Source organism: Sceloporus occidentalis, unplaced genomic scaffold (assembly GCF_023333645.1).
Source record: "Sceloporus occidentalis isolate IW3139 unplaced genomic scaffold, rSceOcc1.0.p SCAF_82, whole genome shotgun sequence".
Lineage (NCBI taxonomy): Eukaryota > Metazoa > Chordata > Lepidosauria > Squamata > Phrynosomatidae > Sceloporus > Sceloporus occidentalis.
This window is the reverse complement of record NW_028317062.1, coordinates 1,180,296-1,206,959: the sequence shown is the minus strand read 5'-3', so window position 1 is coordinate 1,206,959 and position 26,664 is coordinate 1,180,296. Positions and strand designations below refer to the sequence as shown.

At 39.9% G+C, this 26,664-nt stretch overlaps 1 protein-coding gene across 1 annotated transcript; it reads right to left on the bottom strand.

Annotated features, from left to right (window-relative positions):
* Nucleotides 1–1,787: 1,787 nt before the first annotated feature.
* On the bottom strand, nucleotides 1,788–21,698 carry LOC149285224 (protein OS-9-like). Its single transcript, XM_089495591.1, has 15 exons — nucleotides 21,546–21,698; nucleotides 19,865–20,041; nucleotides 19,559–19,622; nucleotides 19,160–19,236; nucleotides 17,922–18,020; nucleotides 16,824–17,025; nucleotides 15,055–15,210; nucleotides 13,550–13,686; nucleotides 11,815–11,857; nucleotides 11,520–11,608; nucleotides 10,965–11,195; nucleotides 7,541–7,742; nucleotides 4,944–5,111; nucleotides 3,002–3,114; nucleotides 1,788–1,928 (listed from the first exon to the last, which is right to left on the bottom strand). Exons 1-15 carry the CDS (start codon nucleotides 21,696–21,698, stop codon nucleotides 1,788–1,790), a joined length of 2,052 nt encoding a protein of 683 aa, XP_089351717.1.
* Between the last annotated feature and the right edge of the window lie 4,966 nt (nucleotides 21,699–26,664).

Here is a 26,664-nt window from a genome sequence, read left to right as displayed (position 1 = left end):
TCCAAAGGACAAGAGGGTCCGGCTCTTGTGAGCTTACAATCTAGTCGGCGGTTGAGGGGGCCAAAGTGAAACAACAGGAGAGGACTGCTTGGATGAGGATGAGTTGATAGGGTCTGGATGATCTGTAGAGGTTGTTGGTCATTCAGATGTCTTGATTAGGATGATGGCTTGATGATGAGTGTTTGGAGGAAAGGTTGTACGCTTGTGGAAAAATGGAGGGGTTTTCAGAGAAGCCCCCCATTTTTTATGAATGTATGCATTTAACTTAATTGCATTGCAGGGCATGGAATTAAATATACATTAACAAAAAAAAGTGTTGGCAGTATCTTAATCACTTTCCACAAACTAAAGAAGAGATGGAAAGAGATGTTAGTAACCATTATGGGAACACTACAACATTGATATCAGGTATTGTTCCTATCTTCTTTGTTTTACGTATTCACTAGAGATACTACAGCGATATGCTTGCCGGCCTTAAGCTCCCTGGCTATGTTCATTGGGGAAAGGCAAAGGACCTTTGTACATATCAAATACATTCAGTAAGGCTTTCCTTGTTGCAATCTGACCAAACCCAATGACCCCTGATTAATCATAACATCTACGTTTGCAGATCACTTGCCTGCATCATACTTTGTGGGGAATTTAATAAAGCCTTGGCAAATATTAGCTGTGCTACATGTTGCGTGTATTTATTTTCCGTACGTAATATGCTGTGTAGTGGGAGTTTTATTCAGCTGTACAAACTTTACATAGTGATTTAACACCTTTTCTCACCACCCTGCATTACGATACGTATCTTTTTCGTAAAGCAAAATTAGGAATTATCTTACGCTTGGTGATATATACATACATACATACATACATATACATACACACACACACACACAAAACACATTCCAAAATGTTTCCCTTTTGCACTATCCAATTGGATAGAAATACTTTATCCTGACATGTGTGTCTATATATTTGCTTATTTTAAAAGCCACAATTTATGCAGATTTTGCTAAGCCTGCAGCGAGATGTTTTTAAATTGTTATTCATACCATCAACATTATGAGCCGTTACCTCTACTCATGTCAACCTGGTTTAAAAGAAACCTCTTTAATGAGAGCTACCATGAAAATGTTTTAAAGGTAGCATTTTCTGCTACAAAAACTTCAAATACAATTCCTATACTTTTTTTTTTTTTTTTTATATTCAATACTTCCTGAGCTATACGATTTTTTTTTACGATATAGAAGAGCAATACATAACTGTCCTGTCCATCACTTGGAAATAATATTTGTTCCATTTAAAATAAATCTGAAAATGAAAAAAAAAAGTTCAAATCATGACTTCTGGCTGGAGACCATTACAGTCTTTGCTTCACTCAGAAACGATACATTCAAGATAAAAGGCAACACAATTACATTCATGGTCTTAGAATTTGGTCTAGAAATCCATTAACATTCAGCAATGGAGCTTTGTAGTTCTTGGCAGAAGTGAAAGAGCATAAAAACCGGTTTAAGCCTTTAATTTTATTTTGGGAAAAACAATTCAAAGTCTTTTCACTTTAGCACCAAACACTTAAAAGGAAACCGCATTTAAAATAAAGGTCCATCTTATTATGTTTTGTAATGTCCAGCGGGTAAATTCTGGTGCTGGCTTTATCACAGGTCTTCTACAAGACCGTAATCCACGACCTATAGAATGTTGCACATTGCCATTAAGTTTGTCATGAAGCCCAAGTCCACTATACAGTCCAATGTTTTTCGGTCTTCCTCTGGTCGCCGAGTTCAATGTTTAAGTTAAAATTCCACATCATCTGAGTCTGTTGCTGCACTGGTGCTTTTTGAATCATCTTGATCTTGGGTCCACACAAAACGGTAGTTGTCTTCCAGCTGCTGCTGCCGCTTCTGTTCTTTATGTGCCTCTTCTGTGCCTTGAACCTGAAGAGAATTTAATTGAGAGATATGAGAAATTGAGAAGTTAAACTGATACAGCGTTTAATTGCAAGTTTTCAAGACCAAGTTGTTAGGTCCCCTGCTCAGGCACTAATGAAGGTAAAACAGAATTTTCTTAAATACTAGAGCACAGTTCATAGGTTTACAAAAAAGAGGTAATAGAGAATTTTCTCAGCAGTAAATTATCCGGTCTAAGAAAGATCTAACAGATAGATACAGATCAGTCAAGAGCATCTTTGATGGGTTTACTCCCTGGTTAGAAGGGACATAAAACCATTTGAGACAAGCCAGATCCATGAAGGTGTTAGCAGGAATAAATTAGTTGTTGTTTCATGTGACAGGATTGTTAATTTGTAAGGTTATTTCGGGAGATGAATTTGTAATCTCCATTGAGGCCAGTGAGTAGGGCATTAAACCAGCATATCAGTTTGATTTTTATATATCTCCCATATTTTTCTCTCCCACTGGGTGCGTAACAATCCCATCAGTACTAAGAGCTTCGCATCATGTATGCTGTGCCCAGGTTGGCAGAAATGCTCTCCTAAAGATGTATCTATTTCTTCTGGTTGATCGTATGTCTGCAGGAATTAAATCGTGGGCATTTCATACACATAAGGCATACCACGTTGGATGATTTTGCACATAAAAGAGCCATTGTGGTGTGACCCTGGTATTATATTATCCATGCTATGGATGTCTCCCTTTTGTTGGCAGGGAGAGGTACCATTTGCCGTTTGTCTGCGAAGGGTGCTCCTCACCATCCATTATTTAAAGTTGGAGGGGGATGTGGGAATTGAGAAATGCAAAATGAAGCACGCAATGGGCAATATCTGTATACCGATCCAAATTCTTGCCTTGTCAGTTACCCGTGTATTCGTAGTTTCTTTTACTGTTCCAAAAATACTTAGACTTGCCACAAATGATTACATGACTGACTTACATCTCCTACATAGAACATAAGTTTGTGGGGGAGGGGATCTGCATCCTAAATTTGCATATGCATTACAGTGTCCCTTCGAGAACCTCCGAGCCAACAGTTCTACTTTGTTATGACATACCAGTATATTGAAGACAATATCTTTCAAGGTTTTGGTATCCTCTTCTGAAAGCAAGTGTGCATTGTCATCGTCTCCAAATCCACCCGTTGTGAGTATTTTTATTTCTATTTTACCTGTAAAAAATAAAAATACAATAAAAGGAAAGTAGGGCATCTTATAAGATTGTTGGCAGGAGTGAAAACATCCATCATCGGGATGTTTATCCAGAGAAGCATAAGATGCCGGTGACTACAAAGAAATCTCTCAAGAATAAAGTAAGAGGTTTCTAAATGTAAATGAAAACAGATTTGTGTTCAGCTAAAATACTTACATAATCTTAAACCAGAAAATGAAATTGGGGAAGAATTTCTGATAACTGCAGCCTTTTAATTAGAGGATTTGACATTCTTAAAGCCAGGTTCTACAAGGGAGTACTCAACTGACCTTCGTGATACCTTTGCTATTGGGATGCTGAATGGCTTAGGCATAATACCATCATGAACATAAGATCCAAGTATAGTATAAACGTGTCCTGCAAAAGGTAAAACTCAATAGGGTTTAAGAGAAATCTGGCTCTTCTAGTCTGCCCGTTTAATATCTGTTGCATAATATTTAGAGAGACTGAACAGTTCTCAGAAGGCAATGTCAAGCAAAGGTGAGTAAGCCTTAGCCAAGTGTCTACCGTTCAAGCAGAAATAAATGCTCTTTCTACCCAGGAACAGAACACTACCCTGTTGGAATTAGGCCTGCAGGAACAAACGCAGCCCTCTACCTACAGAGACATTTGACAACTGAATTGCAAGATGGAAGAATTTCCAGGACACCACCTATGTCAAATGTTGCAGAACCAAGTCTATGTCCCACTCTAAAGTGCTCATTAGGTTTTTAGGTCTCAGCACACCCCACATATGCATTGCTGGGAATTCTATACTGCTCACCAATGATTGCCACAATCTTTAATAATGTCTTCCTTTGAATGCCTGCTTATAAAAGGCAACTCACACCCTGTAAACTGACTGAATTTGGTTTGCTTTTCCCTTCATCAGCTGTAGAAGTTTTAAAAGTGCATTTCATGTCCCTTCTAGGTGTGATTAACAAATGAGTCTAACAGACTTGACTAGAAAAACTTTATGGACAGATATAATACACTTTTTTATTGAACCCTTGGAATAAAAGCCCAGCCTGGGAATATTTAGTATTTACATGAATACAAAAAGAAAGTAAAGTTTGTTCCCATGGAAACTTAAAAAGCTTGTAAACCATGTCTGTTTTCATGTGATTAAATCTGGAGATTTAATGCTGGAGAGGTTAATTAATATTGCGTCGAGGTAATAAAAATCTTTAGTAGTAAATGGTACAAATAACCAACTTCTGGTATGTGTACTCAATTTTAGTGCATTAACACTAAAGGATATCACAAACTCTTAATATTTTGCATGTAGGTTTTATTCCCTCGTTGCTGCATCACGTTATAACCAAAAGGTCGAGGTAGACTCCAGATATTCAGTAAAAAAAAATAAAAAAAAAAAATAAAAATTTGAAGGAAAAATCAAATCATTGTGTGTTTGAGGATCGGACAGAAGAAAAACAAAAAATTGTTAGTATTCGGAAAGGAAACAGAGCAATACGGCACCTGTGAAGGCAAGTATTTAGCACACGTATTTAGCATTCTGTGAAAACAGGCCCGAAAGTAAGTGCAAAAGCCCCAAGCACATTAACACCTTAAGAAAGCACCAGCCCAGAGAAAGGCAGGTTACATCAGACAGCCTCCACACATTAGCAAAGCCATTTCATTAATACTGGTGAAGCTTGGTGAGAATAACATGTTGTTGCTTTAAACAGCTGTTCAAATGCTTTGCCAGAGAAATACAAAAAGGGAGGAAGGAAGAAAAGCACTCCCGGAACAAAGAAAACGATATGCAACCGTGTGGATAGTGAAGAGTATCTTTTACGTGGGGCATACCTTCTGCCTTCAGCCCTTCCTTTTCAAGCAGGTCTTTAATAACATTCTCAATTTGTTTCAGCTGTGAGTTTTCGTGGCTCATCTCTCTCACCTTCCTTTCATTCTGCTCAGGGCTGCCTCGACGTATCTTAGTGACCCTGACTTTAACACGACCATCAGTATGATCATCTAATACGAAAAGGTAATAGTAGAAATTAACCCCGCAGCCAAGATCACTGTAGAAGAATACTGTACTTCTGGATCCCTCCACTACCCAATATGGAAAGGAGTCATTGTTAAATACATATGAAGTGGAGTGTCTGTGTTTGTTTCTCACGGACATACAAAACAAGTATTACCTGATTAAGACTCCAAACTCATACAAAAAAATGTATAAATAATTAAAACCAAGCCAATTACAAAAAAAAAATAAAAAAATATATATATAAAAAATAAAAGTCATCCTTTGTTGCAACATACATTTACAACTCCTAAGCAACTGTATGGTTCGAACAATCTCAGCGTTCTGCTGCATTCAAGTTGTGAGCGTACATTTGAGTTGGAAGTAATACCATCGCATGAAAAGCCAACTACACGCAGCAGAACAGACCTAAAATTTCCTCAATAACCTGGTCTGTCAGACTCCTCCACTTATTCAACCTTCAAACTCAAAAAAACCTAATTATATTCAATATAAAATCAGTTCTCCCCACCTTCAAGCAGCCTTTCTGTGTCATTCCCCATTAACCTCCTAAAAGATTATCAGCTCCCACGAGCAGGGCTCGCTTCTCCGGCAAGACTTACCGTGTGTTAATGTTACTGGCCCACTTTGCAGGTTTTTATGACATGAATTTCCACTCTCCCCTTACGACAAACAGTGTGGCATAATGTAATATTTCAGTTAAATTGTTAACCCTAGATGCATGTGCATGCTAGTGCATAACACTGCTGTTGTTCCCGGATGTACTGGTTTATGATACATCCCCACCTAGGTGCTTTTTCTCCAAGGTAAACAAGCCCAATTTTAAAGGTTTGTCTTCACAGCCAAGATCTTCATTACATTTGTTGCTGGTTTCAGATCTTCCAGTTCCACTATTTTTTGTACTGCATGTACAGTGTATTGTCTTAGCAATAGAAGCAATATTCTTTTGTCATCATTTACTTTTCAATACAGGATAATAAACTTGCTTGATTTTGCTTAAGAAGGGGCACTGCTAGAAAGTGTAATCGGCTAGCAGTCCCAAGGTCTTTTCTCTGGGCCGTTTCTTTCTCTCCTAATTTGTTCTCGCTAAGCAACACAATTATACTAAGAACCTGTCAAAGTCTCTTAATAAAAATCATAACATGTTGATGTATAGTTATTTAGGGGAAGCTAAGATGTTTCCATTAATACATTTGATTGCTTAATATATATATTTACACACACTATATGACCTATGTGGACCCCTCCCAATTATTAAGTTTAGGTGTTTCAGCCATACTTATTGCCAACGGGTGTATAAAATCAAGCACATAGGCAGCCATCTCCATAGACAGACATTGGCAGTAGAACGGGTCGCCCGGAGGAGTTCCGTGAATTTAAATGTGGTCATAGAATGCCATCTTTGCCACATGATGCCCTGCCCCAGGCCACTATTAATTCTAAAATGGAGTGTAGGAGTAACAAGGGCCCAGCCACGAAGCACTCAAAAAGCGGGGCTGCCAAGTGCTGATGCGTGTATAACAAAACAAAAATACAATGCCAAGCGTTGTCGGAGTAGTGTAAAGCTGGAGTCCAGTGGAAACATGTTCTCTGATAAACACAGAAGTCTGATGGATGCATCTGGGTTCAGCAGGTGCTAGGAGAACACTACCTACAGGAATGCATAGTGCCTGCTGTAAAATTTGGCGGAGGAGGGATAACAGTCTGAGGCTGTTTATCAGGGGTTGGGCCCCTTAGTTCCAGTGAAGGGTGATGTTTTAACTATTGTACGGTTCCAGCTTTGTGGCACCAATCTGGGGAAGACCCTTTACCTGTTCTAGCATGACTGTGCCCCTGTGCACAAAGCAAGGTCTATAAAAACATGGTTTGAGGTCATTCAAGTGACCGCACAAAGACCTGACCTCAACCGCATGAAACACCTTTGGATTAAATCGAAACTCTGATTGCAAGCCAAGCCATCTCCTCCAACATCAGTGCCTGACCTCAAACGCTCTACTGGATGAACGGGCAAAAATTCCCACAGAAACACTCCAAGATCTTGTGAAAAACCTTCCAAGAAGAGGAGGGTAAGCTGTTGTAGCGCAAAGGAGGACCAACTACATGGTAATCTCATCGTTATGGAATGGTCTGTCCAACAAGTTCATATAGTGGGGTGGTTAGGTATCCACAAACTTTTGGTCATATAGTGGATGTATATTTACACATTATATTGGTTTTTAGCACACTAGCTCAAGTACACAGTCTGAAACGAGTAGATGTTTGCCTTACAGACATCCATAAAACTTACAAATAAAAAAAGTCCTATTACCATGCCATGATTATTTTTAATAATTGTGAATCGGAACACACATACATCCCACATAAAATACATAGTTATTGGGGATAAGTCTTGTTGAGGGAAATGCATTATACATACCACTAGGTGCTTGTGCCGCAGATTCGGTGCTGCTTTGGCTGAGGACATCACCATTCTCTAAAGACTCCGTCTCATCTTCTTTGCCGTTTACAGCATTATCCAGTTTGTCTATTAGTTTGTTCAGAGTTGTAGCCAGAGACGTAGATGCCTGCTTACGATCAAATTCTCCCTTCAGGCCTTCAGTCTCAAGCTCTTCTTTTGCCTATAAGAAAAAAGAAAAAAAAAAAAAAAAAAGACAATATTAAGAAAAAAAGAGAAGGTAAGAATTATGCTTATTGTCAAGGCCTTTTTGCCAATTGTTTGCTCATCGGGTGTGAAACAAACTTCCACGACGTTCAGCTAATCAACAAAAACATTAAGATGATGAGCATTGCTGGAGTTTTAGTCCCACAAAAGCTAGAGTGCCACCTGTTGGCTATCCCTGTAATTGTAAAATACAAGTACATGATTTTCAAGCCCAGATTTTGTTTTTCAGTACATCACTAAAATAGGTTGCGTTTCAACAAACTTCTTGTTCACTTTCTAAGCGAGCGCTGTGCCCATTAATGGCCTGGCTTACCATGAAGAGAGACACTGCATAAGAAGAAGAAAAATATCCATAAACTTTTTTGGTACTTTGATACCAGGGTCTATGTAAGTGTCCTTCCACAGATATGCAAGTTTTTTAATGGGTCATACAGAACAGCATCATTTAGGTATGACAGTTTTTTTAAAAGACCAGTAGAGTCCTACTAAAAAAAAAAGGGATTTCATATAAAACACCACTACATGCGCATTCTCAGCACGCTTTTTTCCTGACCAATTACACAGTCCAAACATGCCAATTAAATCAGTTTAAGCAGGACCTGTTCTTTCTTTTAGAATACCTCCTTGAGCCACTAAATGATTGTTCAGTACTATACCTGTGAGCGATCTATGCAGATTATCTTCTTTATATTATTATATAATGTATGTAAACAAGTTATGCCTTAAAATGACAACTCCCTGTTTATATGATGCAGCATAACAGGTTGCATTTATAGTCCTCAGTTCCAATTACTACAGTATTACTGTCACATTTTGTGATCTGCTAAATTGACACCTAAACTGTCAATGCAAAAGTACCCATCATGTGACAAATATATATATATATATATATATATATATATGTCCAAAATGAACAATTGCACACCAATTACCACTTTTTTAGCCCGGTGCCAAGTAGCTGCAACAGCAAATCATAAAACATCCAAAAATAGTTACCGGCACTCCAGGGACTTCTTTAAATAATCATTCGAGAAACTGCAGTTTTCTAATCAACGTTTCAGTCTGTCCTGATGAAAGTCTAATAAACAGACTGAAACGTTGATTACAAAACTGCAGTTTCTCGAATGATTATTTAAAGAAGTCCCTGGAGTGCCGGTAACTATTTTTGGATGTTATATATATATATATATATATATATATTACACATACAGGCCACTTTATTAGGTACACCTGTTCAATTGCTTGTTAACACAAATAGCTAATCAGCCAATCACATGGCAGAAACTCAATGCTCAAGAAAGTCATGTAGACGTGGTCAAGACACAAACCAAGCACCAGAATGGGGAAGAAAGGGGATTTAAGCAACTTTGAATGTGGCATGGTTGTTGGTGCCAGATGCTGATCTACTGGGATTTTCACGCACAACCATCTCTAAGGTTTACAGGGAACGGTCCGAAAAAAAAGAAAATATCAAGTGAGCGGCAGTTGTGTGGACTTAAATGCTTTGTAGAGGTCAGAGAAGAATGAGCAGACTGGTTTGAGATGACAGAAAGGCAACAGTAACTCAGCCATTTGTTACAACCAAGATTTGCAGAATACATCTCTGAACGCACAACACGTCGAACCTTGAAGCAGATGGGCTACATCCGCAGAAGACCACACCGGGTACCACTCCTGTCAGCTAAGGACTGGAAACCGGGGTTACATTTCTCACAAGCTCACCAAAATTGGACAATAGAAGACTTGAAGAATGTTGCCTGGTCTGATGAGTCTCGATTCCAGCTGTGACATTCAGATGCCAGGGTCAGACTTTGGCGTAAACATTAAAGTATGGATCTATCCTACCTTGTTTCAATGGTTCAGGCTGGTGGTGGTGAAATGGTGTGGGCGACGTTTTCTTGGCATACTTTGGGCCCCTTAGTACCAATTGAGCATTGCTTAAACGTGACAGCCTACCCGAGTATTGTTGCTGACCATGTCCATCCCTTTAATGACCACAGTGTACCCATCTTCTGATGGCTACTTCCAGCAGGATAATGCACCATGTTACAAAGCTCACATCATCTCAAACAATGAGTTCACTGTACTCCAATGTCCTCCACAGACACCAGATCTCAACCCAATAGAGCACCTTTGGTATATGTTGGGACAGGAGATTCAATCATGGATGTGCAGCCAACAAAACCTGTGCAGCAACTGCGTGATGCAATTTTTTTTTTTTTGTACCACAGGGAAATCATTCTTTGTACATAACTACATCTTGATGACGATGCAAAATATTTAACTATGGAGGAAGTATAATTTAAAATTCAGGAAGATGTAATTGCTCTATAAGCACAATTAAACAAAAGGTGGAGTGAAACATAAACCTAAAGCAAATGTCAGTAAACTAAGGTACAAGACACCCCTACTATAGAACAATGCATGTTAAAGTACTCTGAAGTCTAAGAAAACGGAAAAAAAGAAAATCACCTTTCCCAACACACAAAACTACAGCTGTGAGCAAAATTTCCTTTAATCTTCCATAATTTCTTGCCACTGATTGGCTGCTTCAACGTCATTAGCAGTAAAGTGCTTCTAATGGGAGTATGTCCTGTGACTGACAGCTTAAGCAGCCAATTAAAAATCAATTGGAAGACTTTAAACATGCGCCCTGTAGTCCACACAGTCAGACAAATGCATCTCCCGTAGGGCACTTAGCTGGGGCTCAAGAAACGGACAAATGCTTCTGATTTCTGCAGAATCCCCATGCATTTGCAGAACAGAGCCACACGCCTATCATATGCTTTAAAGTGCATAGGGTGGCTGGACAGCCCCTTCAACAGGGCAGGGATAACACAACAGAGGGGCATAATCCCACAGATCCTCAGAATAGGAATTTAAGATGCATGTCCCCATAGTATAGACATAAGGCAGGGTTTTAATACAGGTGTTATTCCAATGATACATTTATCCAGTGTAGAGAATTGTACATGTTGGAGATATTAATTCCCACCTGAATATCCATTTCTTTTAAGCATATATATCCTAAATAAAATAAAAAAAGTTGATGATGAATTAATATTGGGAAGAAAACTTCACACTTGGGAACAGTACTCCTCACCAATGATTGATTGTTTATTTTTTTTTTTACACTTTTTACTTTTATGAAATATGAACACACATGTGGAAAACGTACCTCATTTATAATGTTATCAAATTCCTTCTCCATCTCAGTTTTCACATTGTCCTTTATCTGAGACACATCAGATTTTGGCAGCAGAATATTTTCCAGTTCCTTCTCAAACTCTTGCATTATTATCTGTTCATCTTCCTCTTCTTCCGTTTGTCTATCTGCTAAAGAGCCAGAATCTTCTTTACTGTGCGCACCCTGTAAACTTCTGTCATTTCCATCAGTTTTCTTCTCTGTCTGCCATTGAAAGTAAAAATGGTGCAAGAGACAATGAAATATTCAATATGAATATCAAAAATGTTTGACTTTGTGAGATGGTGTTGTCCTTCCTTGCCCAAAACAGAGAGTTGCAATAAACAGTAAATGTGTGTGGTGTGTCTGTATAAATACGGTATAGGGCACACGGACTCCTGGATAGTTGCTATACATGTGGACTTTGATATACCATCTTTAAGGTACATTCAGAATGAACTCAACTCATTTGTGGCCCTTGCTTAAAAGCACAAAAATGGGACAGTACAGTACTGCCAATAACCATGGCCTGGATTATAAGCAACCTACCTTTTTAGGAGTCTGTTTTAATTCCGTGATGAATTTCATCAGGTCTTCCGGATTCCGTATTACTCTATAGCGAAGCTTCTTTGACAAATCTAAAAATAATAATTTTCTGTCATTTAGTTTTCATCCTGCTTGAACCGATGTATCTATTATAGACTAACACTATGAAGCGTACATTTTGCAGACAACCAATGTAGCATCAAAGCATCAGTTTATTGGAATAAATTCAATTTACAAAAGAACATGGGAGAAATAAAAAAAAAAAAAAAAAAATAAAAAAAAAAAAAAAATCACTAACCTGCAGGTGCATCCGGTGGCTTATTTAAACTGGGGAATGCTTCCTATATGAAAAAAACATAGCGCTGTTAATCACACACACAACAATAAATTGGTACAAAAGGAGAAGACAGTCCTGCCCTTGCATGCTTACAAAAGGTTGTAAGCACGGGTAAAATCCTTAATACGGGAGTGAGGAGAAACGCAAGCCATGAGAGGAACGAAGAGGGCTATACTTGGATAGGACCCTGCATAATGCAGAAGTTAAATCTTTATTTACACAAAATGTAACCATACTATAAAGGGCCAACTCAGCTTTTCTGGCTGGGTTTGGCCATTCATCAAAGTATCAGGGCATTATGTAGATAAAACGAACAAATGAAACCACCCCTTAGAGTCAGACAGGCTATACTAGAGGAAACTAAATCACACAACAAATCAATAACTACAGAAAAAAAAAGACAGAATTATTATCAGTGAAATATATAGCCTCTAACCTATAGGTAGTTATTGCTTAATGTAGATCCATGCATCCCCAAGCAGCGGTGTGGGTCCCGCAAAGACTCTTGTGTATATGTACATCCATTGAAGCGCTTGTTAACCCCTTCAGTCCCCTATGGACGTACCGGTACGTCCAAAAAACGCATCCCAAGAATCCCCTATGGACGTACCAGTACGTCCTGCCCTTCTTGCAGCGGGAGATCAGGCTGTCGTTTGACAGCCTGGAGTCCCCTCTGACAGCAGAAGCCAGCATTGCTGGCTTTCTGCTGTCCGATCTCACGTAACAGCTTCCGGCACGATCGGGCATCAAATGCCGATCGGGCATTCCCTTCCGGGTCGTGTCACTGCTGACGTCACCTGGAAGGTCATCGGAGGACAGGAGGCACATACGCTGTGATCTCTATGCAAGTCCCTTACATCCCATTGCCCTAACACAACATCCGAACAATATAACCCTCCTGCCCCCGTTCATAACCTCCAAAGCCGTAAGGCCATAAGCAGAAAAATTCTACGAATAATGTACAGCTTATAGTATGTTCCCCATGAGTGCTGGGAAAGTATGGAAAATCTATATAAATTAGGTATTTCTGAAATCAGGACACCTGAATTAATAAACTTGGAGGGATTTTCCATCACTTTACCTAATTTTGTGAGGATTCAGAGGGAAAATTTATAAAATTTACCTATACTTTTTACAACTTCAAGTTCTTGAAGCAGGATCCTGCACAATCCAAAACACGGAAAGCTTCCAGACACGTACAGTTCCACTGTGGCATCAACAAATAAGCAACTTACCACACTTCCAATATACATCCAACCCTTTTTTCTACACACACAAATCCACACTAAACACATATAACCAGTGGCTTACCCATCTGACTTTGTATTTACAACTAGTTAACTAGTGTGTCAACCACTGTGTAAATTCTAGGTGCAGTGTGGAATATAGATGGTAAGAACAACCCATCTTAAATCAATGCAATACACCTTGAGAAATCTCACTGGTTCAGCTATGCATTACGCAACTCGGTCTTGCAGAAGAAGCTTGTGTAGAGATTGTATTATAAGTGCCAAACAATATAAAAGTTGCATAGTTTACATATTACAGATGGTTTAGTGAATAGTCTGTGTGTCAGAGGGGGTACAAACCTCTGATCCCCTTTGGAAAAACAGGCAAACTGAAGTCTCAAGGTAAACCACAGTATGTTCCTTCACATTTACAATGATAACATGCTCTAGAGAAGATGTTTTTTTACCGTGTCTTGTGCCTCTGTCGCCTGCCCTTCTTCATTCTGCTGTCCAAGTATCTTATTCCAGAAGTCTGCTTCCGGGTCCTCCTGGTCGAAAGCTGCATCATCCTCCAAGCCCTGTTCTTCTACAGATGCTATAGGTGCTAAAAAAATAAAATAAATATACATATATATCCATGCGGGTGAAACTACAAGGCCTGTGAAGCAGACTTATTCAATAATTCTTTACACTTCCCCCTTAACTCAAAACTTGTTCTTAACGTGTTGTGCTCGCTAGACAACGTTTTCTGTTCTAGCAAGTTAAACAAACTGCCATTTCTTTCATCAAAAAGGTACCAGCTTCAAAACAGAGGCAAAAAAAAAAAAAAAAAGCAAACAAACCCAAACATTTAAAAAGTTACTCCTGTTACTATGGCAACAAAACTTTTCAACCTATCAACGCCCCATGCTTTTGTTATACAACTAAAGGCCAGATCTTTTGGCCCCAACAAAAATGATAAATGGTACAAAAACCGACAGGACAAAATGCAAAATGTTGCTGAAGCAGAAATATGTTTTTAACCCCTTTGCGACCTTTGCCGGTTCAGGACCGTCGCGCAAAAACGCTCACTTAACGACCTTTGACGGTCCTGAACCGTCACTAAATTAAATAAGCTCAACGATCACTTTCTTCGCTTAAACGGCGTTGCTGTAATGCCTCGATGTGGAGTCAACATCCACCATGCATTGTATGGCGGCGGACGCCCACTTTAAAAAATGTTTAGGAGGCGATCAACGATCAAAAAAAAAAAAAAATTACCATTACAAAGTTTGACAAAGTGTGGTTGTATAATTGGTGCATGGAAAGTGTTAAAATAACAGCATTTGAAATACCCTGGGGTGTCTAGTTTTCAAAAATATATGGTTTGAATGGGTTAAATTGAGTTAACCGCCTTCAAAGATGTTCCTAAGAGGAGATGGAGGCAGAATGACCAGATTTGTTAAAGGTTTGGAAATCATAAAATGCTGCTTGTACTTATTGCCATATAACTTACAAAAAACAGCAAAAAAAACCATAAAAACATTGGGTATTTCTAAACTCAGGACAAGTAGTAGAATCTATTTAGCTAGTTTTTCAAATAAAAGTCATAAAATGTGTTTTTTTTCAATTTTTCACCATGTTTTTTGTTTGTTTTTTTAATAGTAAATAAGATGATATGATGGTATCTAAAGAAAGCCCATCTTGTCCTGAAAAAAACAATATATAAAACTTGTGTGGGTACACTAAATGGGTGAGGAGAAAATTACAGCTGAACACAAGCACCACAAAAGTGTTAAAACAGCCTCGGTCCAAAAGGGTATAAAAAGAAAAAATGAGCCCGGCCCTTAAGGGGTTAAAGAGCCAGTAAGGTTTACTTTTATTATTTAAGAAATTATATAACAACGTTAGTACATTTTATATTTCAAAGCCTGGCATGCTGAAAGAAGCTGGTGAAATTAGTGGGTGTTAAATATTTACCCTTTTTACATACCATCTTCTTCACTTTGCTGTTCTGGACTTGTAGATATAGATTCTTCAACTTCATTTCTCTTCAAGGCTTGGTTTGAAGAAGAGGTAATTTTATTTGCTTTAAGGTCAAGCGTTTTGAGCTCCTCTGATAGCTCCTCTACTATCCGCTTTGTGTCAGCTGTAAGAAGTTTAGCAAATCAAGATTAGACAGCACAAAACAGGTATGTATCCACACATACAAAAGGTAATAAACTATATATGCGAGTTATTCAGTATTAAAGACTCTAGTGTGTACTCCAGTGGCATTTGTTGGGGGTACGTTGGGTTTGCAACGCAGAGAGGTCCCAAGTCTCCCGGAAATTACCTATATCTCTCTCTCTCTATTCCCCTACCTTTTCCACCAATCACTTCTCATGTCCCGCAGTTCTACTTCTTCTCTAGCCTCTTCTGACTTCTTTGTTTGCTTCTCCCCTATATCATCTGTGTCGACCAGGCCTCCTGGAGTACTTCTGCAAAAGGGCGGAGCCAAGCGGCAGTTCCTTCCCTTTTCGTCCAATCAGGGGAAAGGCTGTGCCCTTTTGTAGAAGTATTCGAAGGTCTGATCACCAGAGTGGATACTGCAGAAAAGTGGATAAAAGAAAGAAGGCAGAAGAGGCAAGAGAAGAAGCATAGCTGCAGGAAAGGAGACAGGGGCATGAAAGGGAGACAGAGCAAGAATGTGTGTTTTTACATTTTAAAGGGGGGGGGGGTGCGGAGTATAGAATGGACCAGAGCGCGCCAGCACGTTGAAAGTGTTAACTTCCTGACTTTACACGGACCAGCCTCCAATAAACAGCTAATGCTTAGTGGGCCCTGCAAATCAAAATTAAAGAAGGGAGATTTGTGATCTCACAAGACACCAAGTCATCTCTTTTCACAGTTAAATGGATAAAAGTTTCCAAGTATTGAGTTCTTGATACCATATTACTTGTTTAGCAATGGACCAAAACAAATCTACACTGGCCAAGTAAAGGGAGACGACATTGGAATCCTGTTCAGTTGAGTAGCATTTAAAATCAATTACGTGTTTTAGTAAGCCAACACATGCAAGCAGCTTGTCTAATATCTGTATATCAATCCAAAAAAATAAATAAAATAAAAAAAAGTCATACGGGTACGGTTTTGTCCCGTTAGACTGGCTTCCAAAAGCTGACTAAAGGAGGACATCTTGAGGCAACTTTTGATTACTGCACAAAAACTGGACTTGTGCGTGTATTTATTTGTCTCACTCAGAAACATGACGTGTTTGTGAGCCCATTTCTTTTCAGTTAAGTAAGAGCTTGAAAACCGTACAGATATAGATCATACCCCAAACATAAATTGGGACGGTTTTCAGATGTTGGTTAGTAAGCAGTTCAGTATGGGAGGACAGAGCTGGTCTCTTGCTTCTTCTAACCCCTAACTGTGTTTGTTCCATCACTAGCAGTTTCAGAAAAAAAACCCTGTAAAATGTTATACAATCCTGGAATGTGACACCATCCAACATGAGGCTGCCCCTCAAAAAGGGAATGCATACACTATAACCAACACACTCACATTGATAATTACTGCGACAATAAGGGGAGCAGAGGCTCGCTAACTGGAGGACTTAAACACTTATTTGGATGTCTCACTTGAAAGACATTTTGGTGTGCCCCTGAGACACCATTCTGATGAAGTAATTCCTAATAAATACAATGCTTTGATGCCAGTAACCATTGTATTACTTTTTGACAGGATATCTACCAGTTTACTTCACCAAGTTTCACTTACACACTTGTGCCTTCACATATTCAACATATTGCTCTGGACTGAGGGCTGGATGGCATCTTATGGACTGTGGCATGCCAGTGGAAGGCGGACGCAAGAAGGGATGATGGCAGATGCGAGTGGTGTGCACAGTCAGGACGTATGTACAAGACTGAGGCTCATCAACACGTGCAATGTAATCTCCGGAGCCTTCTTCACACATAAACTGCAGGTAGACAAAATGACAATGTTCTGCATATTATATGATGAAATGTTTAACTTCCAAATAAAAACAAAGGAATAGTATCAGTAATAAACATAGCTTCAACCAACCATTTATGTACCCTTAAATCTGGATTCCAACCAATCCCAAAATTCATCCAGCCACCATAACTAATTACTCGCAGGAAACAAAAAGAAAAAAATGGGGCTTTGCTTTGGCCCATATCAGTAAGCAGACAGCACAGTATCAACACACAACAACTTGTTGTGACGATGGGACGATGTTTTTAATGGTCTAGAGCAGGGGTAGGCAACCTTCGGCACTCCAGATGTTGTGAACTACATTTCCCTTGATGCTTTGCCAGCATTATGACTGTAAGAGCATTATGTGAGATGTAGTCCACAACATCAGGAGTGCCGAAGGTTGCCTACCCCTGGTCTAGAGGGAAAAAAGGAAAGCTCTCCATAGTACATAAAACTTGTATTAAGAAATGCATGCATTTAATGTTCATCTATCACCACTAGGTGTAGTATTTAGAAATCTGCAAATGACATTGCAGTACAAGTGAAGGACATGGGATGTGAAACAGATACACAGACACAATAGAACCAAAGGAGCTTGCATTCAAGTAAAGTGAAGTAAAAAAAAAAAAAAAAAAAGTTTTACATCTGTAATTGAAACAGGGTCCTGATATTTTGTATTTATATCTTTAGTGTGCTTTTTTGATTTTGCATGTTGGTGCCAATACGCGAAATTAATTTAGTGTCAGCCTTTCATCCCGGTCACCATTTTCCATGTAAATAGACACAAAATGGACAACTCCATATGCTTCATGAAACAATGTAATATAAACATGTAAATATGCTGGGTCTATTGGCTGACAATGTCATCTTTCTTACCCTGACTTCTGTTTCCCTGGACTTTCCATTCAAATCACATTTGGAGCCATTGACATACATCTGGCTGTGATAACGTTTCAGTCGATGATGCTTTGAAGCCTACACAAAAAAAAAAAAAAAAAAAAAAAAAGATTTACCAATAAACATGAAAACTAAGAGGATCTCGTTATTTAATAAGAAAAGGCAGAGGTATGTTGTCTGTTTGGGATGATTATTTTGTGTAAACAATATTACATAACCCCATAAATAAAAAAAACCAAGGTTATCATAGTTTACAAAATAAACAGAAAAAGTTATGTAAATCTTTGTTTCACCTTTCGAGACAACAAAGTGCCAGGAAAACAAAGAGGTTGGAAAAGGGGGAACACACATCTGATAATGCAGACTGCTCCCTTTATGGTGTGTTTGACATAGGTAATGTTAATGGTTTTAATTTCATACAACTCATTACGTCTCCAGACAGTTCTTTGTATGGCAATTAAATGTTTATAAAACTAGAGAGCCCACTAGACACCTGCAAAAGGGGCGAAAAGGATTCAGACACATTCTTCGTTTTAGCCCAATTCATTGCCTGGTGCCCACACTCTCATTCTCGTTCACTCTCTCAAGCTTTCCTTACCTTCTCTGCCAACCACTTCCACATCTTCTATTTTTTAACTTCTCGTGGTCCGCATCTCTAAGGACATAACCCGGCGGGAACTTGGATCCTCCAATGGGGGAGAGGACGTCACCACAAGCACGACCATTTTGCCCTGAGCTCAAGTAAGGGCAAAATGACGGCTGGGTTATGTCTGCGGAGATGCGGACGAAGATAGCAGATTTCAGAGAGAAGGGAGAAGATAGAAATTAGAAGATGAAGAAGATGCGGAAATGGTGAATGCGAGCTTTTTGCTTAGTTTTTGGAAAACTCACGGGGGAGTCTGGACTCCTTTTCAATGCTGCACACGAATGGACAAATGTACCAAAATTCTGTACGAATCTGAATGCACAAGTCCAGCGACCACCCAAGTACAAGATCCTGCAAATGGGTTTTCATTGTAGCTTAAGGCTGAAATATGCCATCCGGACAGCTGCCATAGGTTTTCAAATGGTGAAACTTTAGTGGGTTCTACCTTGAGAGTGTCTATATACTTACATACTGTAGTGAAACCCTTTTATTTTGTACTGATCAAATAGTACAAATAGTACATTAGGGTTTTACATGTTAGCAGCAATAACGGAGAAGCAAAGTGACATACCTTAGCAGTTTCATTGTTCCAGTCAAACTCAGACTGGTAATTCCCGAGGTACAATATGTCCCCCTTCACCTCAGATTCTAGGAAGAAATGAAAAAACCCAGCAGTTCTGAATCAGTCGCAAGATGAGCAGCAAAACCCAAACAAAATGGTGTAGAAAACATTAATAATAATCTTAATTATGTTTATTTACACATTCTACTGGCTGGTACCACTAAGTAATGCAGTGTGTTCTGAGAGGTTAGGTCATCATTTATTTCCAAAGAGGTATCCAGATAGAATTTTACGGGAACAGATGCCCTGGATTCTATATTCTGTTTTTTGCACCCACTCAGTGAACTCATTGGAAGTCACTTTCAAAAGCTTTAGGCACAACGCTGCATCATCCACACACAAGCATACCTTCAACATGGTACTGATGTATATGTTTTCCGTAACAGAACTCATACGTCCACCAATCTTTAGTCTGTAAAACAGGTTAAAAAAAAAATAAAAAAAAAATCTTTAAATTATAGTATTTATGGAACATACAATATGTTTGTTTACGTGATACGTTTAAGTATGTGACATACATTTCAGAAGTGTCGCTACAATAGTTGGTTCAAATCTTGCAGTCTTGGGGGGGGGGGGGTTTATCATGTACTAAATCATACAACACACTGTGTAATAATACAAACCACACAGAGCCCATTCCAATTTTGGAAATACCTTGATGAGACACGGAGCTGCTTCCATGGGCTTAAGCAGATCGGATATCCCAAGCCCTGAATACGTCTGCTGTTCTTCATCTTTGTCTTGATGAAACTTGACAGCAATAGCTGGAAGCTTGCACTCGTAATTTTGCTTGTACTTGGAGGAGATGGTTACTATGTTGTCTGATTTGCTCTGCGTTTCAAACAGAAGAAAAACCAATAATTTTATTATTTTTTTGCTCGGATAGCACATTGCCGAAGCTACCAGTCACCCTTTGGCACACAAGTCTTTGCCCCGCTGAGGGCTCAGCATGCACACGTGTTTAGTGAAGGGGCAAAAAAGGGAAATGAAACATTCCGAAGAGGACGTGGTAAATATATTTAAATGTAAGTTACGATATTATGCAGCGGCTGTAATTTTATCTCGCCGAATCCTGTTATTTCCAAACAGCCGTACTAGAGCGATTTACACAAACTGAAAAAAACGTGTAAACCATGAGGCATCTCCTATTTGTTTATTATCTCATTTACTTAGAATACACTGACTAGATTTGTACGCAAGATATAGGGATGCTTAATGCAGTTCTCTACACCACCAAAGCTATCCTGACTTCACCGTATAATACGAGGGTCCATACCGGGCCAAACTCAGCCCTTCTTGTTGGGAGAAACCCGTCCAAATATTACTCGCTGCCGGCACCAACTTCTACTTAAGCTTTCAAAACACCTAAGGAAAAGTTTTGGTAACCCCCTGAGCTGCTTCACGTACAGAAAAACCCAATTTAATAAAAAAAATAAATAAAGTAAAACGTCCAATAAGAAAAACAGTACCGTGCTATCTCCAAAAGCTACGAGTCCAACATCAAGAGCACAAGGACGAAAATAATCCGTGGGAATCTCCAGACCTTATTGTCTTGTCAAAATAATGTGTTGTTTTTTTTTAAACAGATCTCACAGTACATCGGATAATAGAATTGCAAAGAGTACATATATTATGCAGAGGCAATAATATATTATTACAGTCTTTTAGTTATATAAAGCTTCATTATAATCCAAAGCGCGCTGCGTGTGATAACCACAACCCAGCAAGTAGTGTATCGCGCACGCATCCGAACGTACAGAAAAGTAGAGGAAACGTGATGTCACGGCGCCTTGGATGAACACGTTTATCACAGTAAGTATTTGTGAGGTGGGCAAAAGGTACATCCCAGTGATTACCACCAACAAGGCTGGACTTACTCAATAAAGCGTAATAAATCAGACTTTTTTTCATACCGTTCAGTGACACTAGCGGAATATTTGCTATAGAGATAACACAATTCAGACTTTGCACCAGAACCACTGAATTGTTTTTACCACCTCAAATCCTCACACACACATTATATATTATTATTATTATATGTGAGTGCTGTACAATAGCAAAAACAGACATGACAGGTAATATACAGCATTACCTGTCATGTCTGATTTTGCCATTGTACAGCGCTACGGAATATGATGGCGCTATATAAAACAATACACTCATGCCACAAACATGATACCTGCTCTGGTATTTAAGCAAGGCTCTTTTGTCGGCCACGGGGATCCTATTATAAATACCTAATATGTTAAGTTAGAGGTGCAGGTTTTGAAGGTTTAGCACAAGTACACTATGTTAACAGCTGCTCCAGTAACGCGCCACTTCCACTTTTTATTACCTGCCCTTTGATCACCGGTTCTGAGAGGATCTCGATACCGTATTTCATCTCCGTCAGCTCCTCGAGGTTGAGGAAGCCCAATGAACCCGAGGCGACACCACAGAGGAAACATGACACCATAAAAAGAAGCCCGCAGCGAACATACACCGCCATCTTCACTCTCCTTGGTACAATAACATGCACCTTCCTGTGTAAACTCTAAAACACGATCCTTTCATCAGCCGCCAAGCCATTGGCTAATGAGGTGACAGCAAATGCGACCATTGGTCCAGGTAGCTGCTCTTCATTGATCACCGCACACAGCCTGCTTCCTTATCTGTTGCTCCACCCCTTAACCAATCCATAGCGCAAACCTCAGGGAAAGTTCTCGTCTGATTGGGTAAACTTTCCATCACTCACACCACCCTGTCATTCTCGATTCGTTGGAAAATGTCCGGCGTGGGCTTGTTTTGGCTGTCTCTTGGGTTGGCATCAATTGGTCAGAATCAGCCGTACCGCAGACCAATCAGGCGAAGCTTTAAATAATAGACGTAGCGGAAGGTTATTCTAGTAGGACGCTCTGACATTTTGCAGAGTTACGGCTGCAGGGGTTCCGGTGCTGGTCTCGCCGTGTTATGTAATGTGAATCAGATTAAAACACAAAAATACAGGAGCACATCAGCGGGTGAAATAATCCGCCCCAATCAAACTAATATAGTATAATGGGAGTGAGAAATGCCCATAGATTATAATGAGAATGAGAAATGCCTATAGATTATAATGAAAATGAGAGATGCCTATAGACTATAATGGGAATGAGGAATGCCCATAGGTTGTAATGGAAATGATAAATGCCCATAAACTATAATGGGAGAAATAAATGTCCATAGGCTATAATGGGAATGAGAAATGCTCATAGACTATAATGGGAATGAAAAATGTCCATAGATTATAATAGGAATGAGTAATGACCATAGACTATAATGGGAATGAGAAATGTCTATAGATTATAATGGGAATGAGAAATGCCCATAGACTATAATGGGAAGAGAAATGCCTGTAGACGTCACCGGCCGGATCGGGTGGTCCCAGTGATGCCCTTCAATAAGGATATGGAATTCTCTGCCTGCAGAGGTAGTTTTATCAGAGTCTGTACAGATGCTTAAACAGCAACTGGATGAATACTTGCAAAAACAAAATATTCAGGAATATAATTTTTAAATTATGAGGAAACAACTTCTTGATCCAAGGAGAGATGTGACTGCCATTCTGGGGTCAAGAAGGATTTTTTCCTAGTTTGTTGCAAGATTGGAAAGAGCTACAAACTGAATTTTTTCCCTTATTTTGGATCAACAGCAATTAACAGATGTGGGAGAGGCTGAACTTGATGGATGCATGTCCTTTTTAAGCCTATGTAACTATAATACGAACTAGAAAATGACCGATACAGTGGCAGGTTTAAAGGGGTGGTATTTACAGACAATATGTGCATTTTTAGTACCCTACATGTCGTGCTTTTTGCCATTTTTACCATATGTTGGTTTAATGGATCCACACAAATACATCCTTTATCAGGGGAGGGCTGACAGCCAAAGGCCTGGGGGGCAAGTCTAGTCAAGTGGCCTGTTGCACCACCGAATCAGCCCACCATCCATGCCCATCTTCTACTTATTTTCTAACGCATATCGATGAAATGTGATGGGACTGGGAGTAATCAGCACACACAAAAAAAGTCATCATACACGGGATGCCTGAACCCACAATTTAATGCAACTAATCCTTTTCAATAAAATATGCAGATTGAAATAGAGTAAATAACACAAAACCTTTACTTTTCCTCTCACTGATTTCTGGGCCGTCAAAGTTTTGTCCTCTGAAGTGACTACAAATTCAGGAGGGCGTTTTATCTCTGGGTAACTAAATATTAAATTTGTTCAATTTACTCCTACAGAAATTAAAGTGCCAGGAAACAGATGACCAAATACACACACCAGGACAGGCTCTGCCTTACAGCCACCCAAACACACACACAGCAGGATAGGCTCTGCCACACCGACACCCAAGTACACACACCAGGACAGGCTCTGCCACACCGACACCCAAACACACACACACCAGGACAAGCTCTGCCACACCGACATCCAAACACACACACCAGGACAGTCTCTGTCACACCAACACCCAAACACACACACCATGACAGGCTCTGACACCCAAACACACACACCAGGACAGGTTATGCACACCGATGCCAAAACACACACACCAGGACAGGCTCTGCCACATTGACACCCGAACACACACGCCATCCGACACCCAAACACACGCGCCATGAAAGGCTCTGCCACACAGAAACCAGACACACACACACCAGGACAGGCTCTGCCAAATGGACACCCAAACACACACACCAGGACAGGTTCTGCCACACCGACACCAAAACACAGACACCTAAACACACACACCAAGACAGTCTCTGCCACACCGACACCCGAACACACACACCAGGACAGGCTCTGCCACAACAACACACCCACACACGCCAGAACAGGCACTGCCACACAGACTCCAGACACACACACACACTAGGACAGACTCTGCCACACTGACACCCAGATCTGGACGGGCTAAGCTACAACAATAAAAAAAAAGTATTTTCCACACTGCTTTGTCGTAGACCACCCCTTTTGTGTTTTTGCCCCCAGCCAGCACTGTGTATTTATGCCCCCAGCCCAGCTGCCTCCCTTGTGTATTGATGCCACCATCACAGATAAAATTCTGCCCTGCTGTATGGGGGATGTATATCTGACTAGTTGGTTCCTTCCATGAGTCTGTGCATCCCCATACTGCAGGGCAGCATTTTTTTTGGACTGGTTAGCAATATGTAAAGGTTATATGTGTCCTGGAAAAATGGCCAATGTAGTCACCCTAATGCCCCACACCCTTCTGTGTTGCCAGCTAGCCCTACATTGTATATTTATCCCATAGACAGCCTTCTCCTTTAGTATTGATTAATGTGATGCCCCCAGCTTGCACCCCCTTGTGAATGAATGCCCTCACTGATTTAGTTATACATTATACAGGGCCAGCAAAGCCCACTTGGTGAACTCAACCAGTTGAAACCAGAACCCTATTGCAAACTCTTCTGTCAACTTCCCTTTGCCCACTCAAGAATGAGAGGTAAGCCACAAGTTAGCCTGACAGTAGTATTTATGATCAGTAACGTATGACCAGGCGTCTAAGCCTTAATGTCTTAATTCTTTTTATGTGTCATCTTCTGATAAAAAGAAAAAAATCCTCCTCCCTGATGGTTTGACAGTGGCATATAAAACTCCCATTGAATGAGTAACAATGCCTGTATTCAGAGTATATTGAATTACTTAATGATTAGCATATGGTTTGCAATAGTTGGAAATTTATTTGAAAAACCAGTGGTTTTTTGGAGAACGCATAAGAAGCAATTTGTTTACTGCACTGGAATTTGTTTAGGTCATAAACTATTAATAACCCAAAATATTCGTGTAAGAAATGAATACATGAATTAATTTGGTTGAGAACTGTTTTTTCATAGCTTTTAAATGAATTTATTAACCCCTTAAGGACAGAGGATGTTTTAACATTTTTACGGTGCTAAAGTTTAGCTGTAATTTTTTTCTCTTATTTATCGTACCTACACAAGTTATATATTGGGGTTTTTTTCAGAACAAAAAGGACTCTCTTCAGATACCATTTTTTGATCATATAATTGAATTGCCTATTTATTTATTTATTTTTTTAAATCTTGAAAAATTAAAAAAGCACCTTTTCTCACTTTTATTTGAAAAATCTTTTACTCATCTACAAAAGCTAATAAAAAAACTGTTAAATTGATTTTACTATTTGTCCCGAGTTTAGAAATACCCAATATGGCAATAACTACAAGTAGCATAGTGTCAGGAACCAATTTTTCACTGCCTGAACCATGGCTTTTTTATACCTGTGGCGTTTACATCTGCGACCACTAGTGGCCACCCTCCACCCTCTGGAGCACTCAGAACTCAGGTGTGCCTTGTTACCTGGGTTGAGCCCTAGTCTACATCCAGCTGGGCCTTGTTACCTGGATTACCCTGCCTTTATGAACATGCCCTGTCCTTCAGTCAGGGCCTTTGTATTGAAGTCTATGGACCTTCCTGCTGTGGCTCTGCACCTGTTCTGTTCGTGGTTCCCTGCTATTGTCTCCTTCCAAGTGGGCTGTGTGCCTTTCCGTGCCCTTCCAAGCGGGCTCCCTGTCAAAAGACTTATTACCGGTATTTATTTTGCCATACGTCCGGTTTCTTGCTTTGACTGTATTACCCTTATTTGCTGGTCCTGTTATACATAAAATACACTACATTACCTGGAATTCTGCTTGTGGTGTCTTTGTTTGCATAATCATGCACCGTGGGTTACATACTGAACCCCAAGTATCCCCTGCGCATGGGCTCCTACCCGACCTGATCACCCGAGTCCTGACAGAATACAAAGGCCATTACAAGGAGTCAGCGGGGTTACTTTCAGTCATCAAAGTGATAGGAGAATGCTTGCTTGAACTGTGCAAATCATTAATGCAAATCTGGGACTCCAACTCCAATCACTCTCATGAAGACCATTCACCTACACCTGCTACATCACCTGAGAAATCCAACAAGCCTGTTACCGGTATTAAAAAGGAATCTCCTAGGAAATCTAGGAGACGTGAACCCCTTACCACAACCGAATTACAACAAAGGCGTGATGATGAGGCTTGCTTTTACTGTGGCAAAAAGGGACACTGGATCACCCAATGTCCTCTGAAACCTCCTAAACCCTCTGTACCGATTGAGCAGTCTGTCACAACCACAGAGCTCTGCTAAAAGGGGAAGTAGCTTTATTCCCCAGGATAGTGAACCCATGGAGTATATACCAACCCTGGTGATTCCTGGTGCTTCTCAACCTCCGGTGGATGTCCAGCTGAAGCCTGATGATGATTGTTCTGTGATGGAATGCAGTGTCTGTGATCCTACAGTCTGTGGCAGTGTGGGTTCCTCCCATATGGATGAACTTCCTATTGCTTTCTGTTCAGCGTGATTGCAACTCCTATCACTGCTACCTCAGCAAAGTGTGATACACCAGAGACTACCAT